This window comes from Saccopteryx bilineata, chromosome 2, assembly GCF_036850765.1.
Source record: "Saccopteryx bilineata isolate mSacBil1 chromosome 2, mSacBil1_pri_phased_curated, whole genome shotgun sequence".
NCBI lineage: Eukaryota > Metazoa > Chordata > Mammalia > Chiroptera > Emballonuridae > Saccopteryx > Saccopteryx bilineata.
In genome coordinates, this window is record NC_089491.1 from 319,000,065 (window position 1) to 319,005,981 (window position 5,917).

The 5,917-nt window shown below is 39.3% G+C and overlaps 1 protein-coding gene across 4 annotated transcripts; it reads right to left on the reverse strand.

The window, feature by feature from the left end:
* Positions 1-426: 426 nt before the first annotated feature.
* On the reverse strand, positions 427-5,214 carry GPR85 (G protein-coupled receptor 85). 4 transcript variants are annotated; one of them, XM_066262145.1, is made up of 5 exons: positions 5,121-5,214; positions 4,410-4,539; positions 3,963-4,240; positions 3,642-3,756; positions 427-2,541 (listed from the first exon to the last, which is right to left on the reverse strand). In XM_066262145.1, exon 5 carries the CDS (start codon positions 2,372-2,374, stop codon positions 1,262-1,264), a length of 1,113 nt encoding a protein of 370 aa, XP_066118242.1. In that variant the 5' UTR covers positions 2,375-2,541; positions 3,642-3,756; positions 3,963-4,240; positions 4,410-4,539; positions 5,121-5,214; the 3' UTR covers positions 427-1,261. The 4 variants fall into 4 exon arrangements, with proteins under 4 accessions (XP_066118242.1, XP_066118240.1, XP_066118241.1 ...); XM_066262143.1 differs by having other exon boundaries at positions 3,642-3,759; XM_066262144.1 differs by having other exon boundaries at positions 3,642-3,759; positions 4,969-5,214.
* Positions 5,215-5,917: the final 703 nt, after the last annotated feature.

Here is a 5,917-nt window from a genome sequence, read left to right on the forward strand (position 1 = left end):
TCTAATATATTTCTAAAATACCAGAAATCATAAGCTTTCACAAGTTAAATCTGAAATAATTGAAACGACCAATATGCTGAATGTGCAGAAAGTATAAACAAGACTGTGCCTTCTGTGGAATAAACAGTTCACAAATTGTGCAGGATGTCATACTAAGGCTGCGGTCTCCCCTTGACAGCTGACTCCAAATATAAACATAGATCAACCGCCTACTTCTTAGAACACACTAGACTGGGTAGCACACCTCAGAAGAAAATCTCATTATCTTAATGATGTGCACCTTAATTTTTAAACCATGTGAGGAAAAATGAAAAAGACTATTAATAATCTTCTATGTAGTTCCAGATGCATGACCATGACCAGTTACTGGTTTGATTTCCTTTAACTATTTGCTTCAATGCTAAATAAGATGAAAGATACTAGATAACTCTTTAAGGCAACATGTGTTTATTCTGAATTATTAGAACTTCTCAATTGTGACCAGTTTGTACCATTAATGTTGCCTTCCACACCACTATCTAGCATTCACAAAATAAAAATGAATTGTAAAAATTCTATACCAAATCAATAAAAATCACATAATACAGTTCAATGCTAGCAATTTAGTAGGTAAAGAAATTGGTATTTAGAAATAGTAATGTATTGATATTAATTAAAAAAAAAAGTACTCTAAATGAAACCAATATACTGCTTTGGAATGCTCCTCCAAACTTACAAGGTGATTTTTAAAAAGTGTGATAATCCAATAATTCATGGCATATATTTAGTGGATTACAGTACTTTAAGTCCCCAAATATATTAGGCTTTGCAAAATAATAATAGTATGAAATGTTTTAACGTCTTCAAACTTCTAAAATTATTTTTTATCAACAGATTTACCTCATGTCAAGTTAATTTATTAAAATGTCCAATGCTAATTGGCTTTTTAAATGTTTTTTCATAAGTAGTGATATACACAACATTTAGCACTGATACTTAGCACCTGCTAATTTCATTATCTAGTTTTCAACCACATAAAGAAACTTAGGGCAGTGGTTCAGTCCTTTCTTAATTACAAACCTTCATGGGCAGTCAGCAGGATCACTCTGAGATTTAAAATAGAATTATTAGGTGAACGATTGCAAAGACTGCAGAATGTTGCCCAAATCCTTATAACTGCTAATCCCATTCTTGATTTTCTTCTCAAGATATGGCTACAGGCCACAACTGCTTAACAGAGAAGGACAGTGTTTCACAAGGCTAAAGATTTACAGATGCTCCTTCATATAACACAGTAAGGTTCCCTTGGTAACCTAGATTTTCTGCAGTAAAGAAGGGTTGTGCTGAAACAGCGCCTCAGCTCCCTGTTGGAAAAAATGCAGACAAAAGGATTGATTCCTGCTTGGGCAAAACTCATCCAGACAGCAGCTGTAAGAAATCCCCCTGGTACTACAGGCCCTCTTGCAAAAACTCTCCAATAGCAGGCTACCAGGTAGGGGCCCCACAAGATTAGGAAGAGAAAAGTCATTATATAGAACATTCTGCTGATTCTTTTTTCCATTTTGAATTCATCTAAAACCAATAGCCTTCTTCTTCCCGTGGTGTTTGCATTTTGCCTGATGCCCAGTAAAGTAGGTGGTGTGGGACCCCTTCCAAATCCCGCTAGCCAATTGGCAGCTGCCTGGCCACTGGCTCCGGGGCCATGAAAAGTCCAGTTCTGGCTGACTGCTGCTACAAACTGGACTGGCTTCATTTTCCTTCGATCATGGACAAAGAATATCAGCTTGAGGTAGACAAGCTGTGTGGCTAGGAGGATGAGAGCAAGGAGCAGCATAAATCCTAAGGAATCATTGGCCCTGAAAGAGCGGTGTTGGAAGGTGCATTGATCTTCCTCCCTAATAAATGAGTAAGTGCCCACATCTAAAACTGGGGGAAATGCCATGGCCACAGACAGAGTCCACACCATGCAGATTACAGCCAAACACGTCCAAAAAGTCAGCCTCTTTGTATAGAAGCGGTGATGGGCGATAGCTAAGTATCTGGTGACACTGATGCAGAAGAGCATGAAAGCAGTGTGGAAACAGGACAAAACCCCCAGAAAGGCAATCACTTTGCAAGTCAGGGTCCCATAAGTCCAGGTAGAGCCATTTTTGACAGAGTTGAATACAAATGGAAAACAAATTGCAGATCTGAGGATATCAGAAGAGCAAAGGTCCAACAGGAAGTAGTAAGGTGCTCTATGCAAGGTCTTATCTTTTACTAGCAAGATGGAGATCAGAAGGTTGCCCACCACGCTGACTCCTATTATGAAACCCAAGGAAGTCAGTTTCAGAAAGGCTGTTAGAGGAGAGAGATTTTGCAAAATGTTGTCAGCTGCATGGCTATAGTTCGCCATAGATGGATGGAGGATAAAGACACAGTCTCAGTCAAGTTTCATGATCTAAATAGAACAAGGAAAAGATCGATCTATACATTTTACTGAAAATGTAATCCATAAAGAGAACTGATCCAATCTCCTGTCATGCTTCCTCTTTTCTTCCATTTGATTTGCCATCAGAATATCTGGAAAAGAAAAATGAGCTATCAGTTCTTAAGTTAACAAGCAGTGATATCAGACAGTGCTAACATAAAGTTGTTGATTTATGGAGAAGTATATAAAGTTTTAATTTTGAATAATATTCTTTGCTTTAGTATCTTTGCTTGAGATTTCAGAGTATTGGATTGCTTAGTTTTCTGAGCTAAATAAATTAAAAAATGTTCTTATTTTAGAGAAAATACATTTTACTAGGTACCTTTAAGACAAAAAGAATAATGTTCCACAATCATAAAATATGCCAGTCCAGGAATTAGTCACTAGTGTTGCAGAGGAATCTACAAGATTGATAATAGGAGACAGAGAGGAGACTGTCTATTTTATTTGAGGTCGATTAGTAACTGTCAGTATATTACAGGCAGCTTCCTGCTGATATAGATCCAAAAAACCCTTGCAAAATATTTGTCTTTTAACTCAAATGTCTCTATTCATGCTGCATATTATGAGTGTTGATTCTTTAAAGCATAATTTCAACATAAGACTTCTAAATTAATAAGAACTTGTCTCGGGATTTGATGTGATTTAATCTTTTGTCTCCCCACCCCCACCCCAGCCCATTTTTGGCAAATTTTTTCTTTTAAGCACACATGATTACTAAAAATGGTTAATATAAATATTGGCCAGGAAATCACACCCAGAGGAATAATGCACTTCCATTTGTAAATCTTGGATGCCGGGATTTAAATAAATTTAACATTAACCTGTATTTCTCGGGCAATTAAGCCTTTCCATTTTTACTGATATTCTTTGTTGCAAATGGAAAGTGGCTGCATTTTAAAGCAAAATGCACATTTCCTCCTAGATGCCTGGGAACCACACTAGGGGGAATCGGCTGGCTTCCTCTGTTATTCCCACTAAGCATGTTTCTTTTGCCACTTTTCACTTGCCGGGAATATGCAGATGGTAGCCCAGGAAAAACTGCGTTCGATGATTTTAATTTCCCCACTGGTACATCCCGGGTAAATACCGATCTCATCATGCAATATTACGAAACCTGAAATCCGCCACCCCTGGATTTATAATGGGGGTGGAGGTGGAGGAGGAGGGGAGAGAGACATGCATTACATACGCGAAGATGGGGAGAGAAGGCTGCTTCTGCGCCGCAGGAGAAGTGTTCCGGCGGTTCGCTGTCTGATATTCCTCAGTCTTGAAACGCTTTCCAGAAATGGAGCTTTGAATAAGCCCTACTGAAGATGCATTGTCTGAATGTACTTCTATTATGCATTATATTGTTTAAACACACACACACACAGACACACAGACACACACACACACACCATGGGGGAGGTGAGCTCTTTCCCGGTGAACCTGCAATTTTATCAACACTGTGAGTCCCCCCACCCCCCAAAAAAACAACAAAAAAAACTTAACCGAGAGTATGTCCTCCTACCTGTTGGTGTTGGATATCCCGACAGACTATAGCTTCTTCTTTCTATAAATTGCTGATTTTTTTTTCCTTAGTGCTTTGACTGAGCAACCAGGCAGGGCTCGGCGGCGCCTGCGCGCTGGAGCCTCCTGGAGCTCCAACCGCGTCCTCCCCTGTCGCAGCGGCACGGTCTACACCAGTATCGCAGGAGCAGCGGCGGCGGCGGTGGCGGGGGCCGTGGTGAAGCTAACCGGAGCCCAGATCCGTTTCCAGAATTGGCGGAGTTTGCTGAGTGTCCTGGCCTGTTGATTTGGCAAAATTTGGCTTTTGTATCCTTGTGGCTGCTTCTGAACTTGCCCTTACTGGCATTTGAAGCGGGGACTGGAAAGGCTCGCGCAAGACCTCAGGCCCAGCCTCCCCCAGGGCCGCGCACTGGGAAGCCACCTGGCCGGGAGCGCCCGCCCTCCTCACCTTCCCGGAACCCTCGCCTTCCCCGCACATTTTCTTGCTTTGTCGTTCAGAGTGCTCCAAAGCATTGGGATCTTCTTTTAGGTTTCTTTTTAAGTGATTTTCCCTGCTGACCTTTACATTTTCAGGTTAGCTAGGGTGGGGGGCGTATAAAGAAAAAGAAGGAAGAGAGGGAGGGAGATGAGAGAGAGAGAGAGAGAGAGAGAGAGAGAGAGAGAGATTTTTAAACGCAGTTAAAAAATCTTGTCAATGGGAAGAAGGCAGCCTGTCTTTGTTAGTCCTATCTTCTCGAATGCACGCAAATATGCGTTAAGTAGGGAGAAACTAAATTCAGACAACTGCAAAACGAATTAGATCTGTTCTACCTTAACCAATATGACTTAAGAATTTACAGAATTTTAAATTACTATTCCTCGCATTCACCCCACTGGTCGATAGCCTTCCTTTTCCCTTCTTGCAAGTACGAATTAGCAATAGATTGGTAATGCCAAAGCAGTTGTATCTGTTTTCCTTTTTTTCCCCTTTGTTATTACGAAAGAAAAATACTAGGAATAAAACTTACACCCGTCCAAAAGGTCCAATGATATCACAGCACACACATAGTCTGACACTGGGTGCTTAGGGATGTCTCTGGAATAATGTATTTCCTTAATTTACCATTTCGGAAGAATATTGTTTGTGGGGGTAAAGATGAGATTTTAAACAACTCCTCACCTCCAAAAAACTAGCCGGCTTGCTTCCATTAATTCCCGGTGTAAAACGTCTGCTTCTCCTCATGCATGCTTATTGCTTTATAATAATTGGTTAATGAAACAAAAATAAAGATCTTTACAGTAATAATTTGATCTCCGGACAGCAGTAAAATACCTCACTGTTGGGTGATGAGAATGTGACACTCAAGGGAATTTAAGCCAATCAGCATACAGATAATATGGATTAATTTACATACTGTATTTCTATTGGTTATACCAAGGTAAAGCTTTCCATTTAAAGCTTAAAAATGAATACTTCACTGTCATGATGTCACAGTAATTACACAAAGTCCTATGTTGGTAATACTGAAATAATGTTTCATTTTCTTAATTTGTTTTGAGATGTCCTAAATCTACTAAAAAATAATGATTTTTAAAAATAAAATGTTAATAAAGCATCTAACTCAGGTATTCCCTTAATCTAGAAAAATCCATCCTACAATAATAGATCTGGAGTAACTGAGGACATTCCAGTCAAGAAAAACACTCCACTTTCTTGCAAAACAAATTAAGAAGAAATAAAAACTATACGGTAGTTCACAATTTCTGACTGAAAGTCAAATCCAGTTTTATGGAACTACAAATAAAGTCAATTTGTTCTTTTTTAAAATTTCCCAGTTAGGACCTCACTGCACTTTCCTGAGTTATTTCCTGAGTTTTTACAATTAAAAAACCTATCAAATAAAAAACTGATAAATTTTCTGAATATCGATGATTGGCCAGATCTTAGGTTGTATGGCTTAGGGAAAAGCTATTTAA

Bases quoted from the DNA above. Each gene is read 5' to 3' on its own strand.
- GPR85 (XM_066262147.1), bottom strand. From the start codon at position 2,374: ATGGCGAACTATAGCCATGCAGCTGACAACATTTTGCAAAATCTCTCT.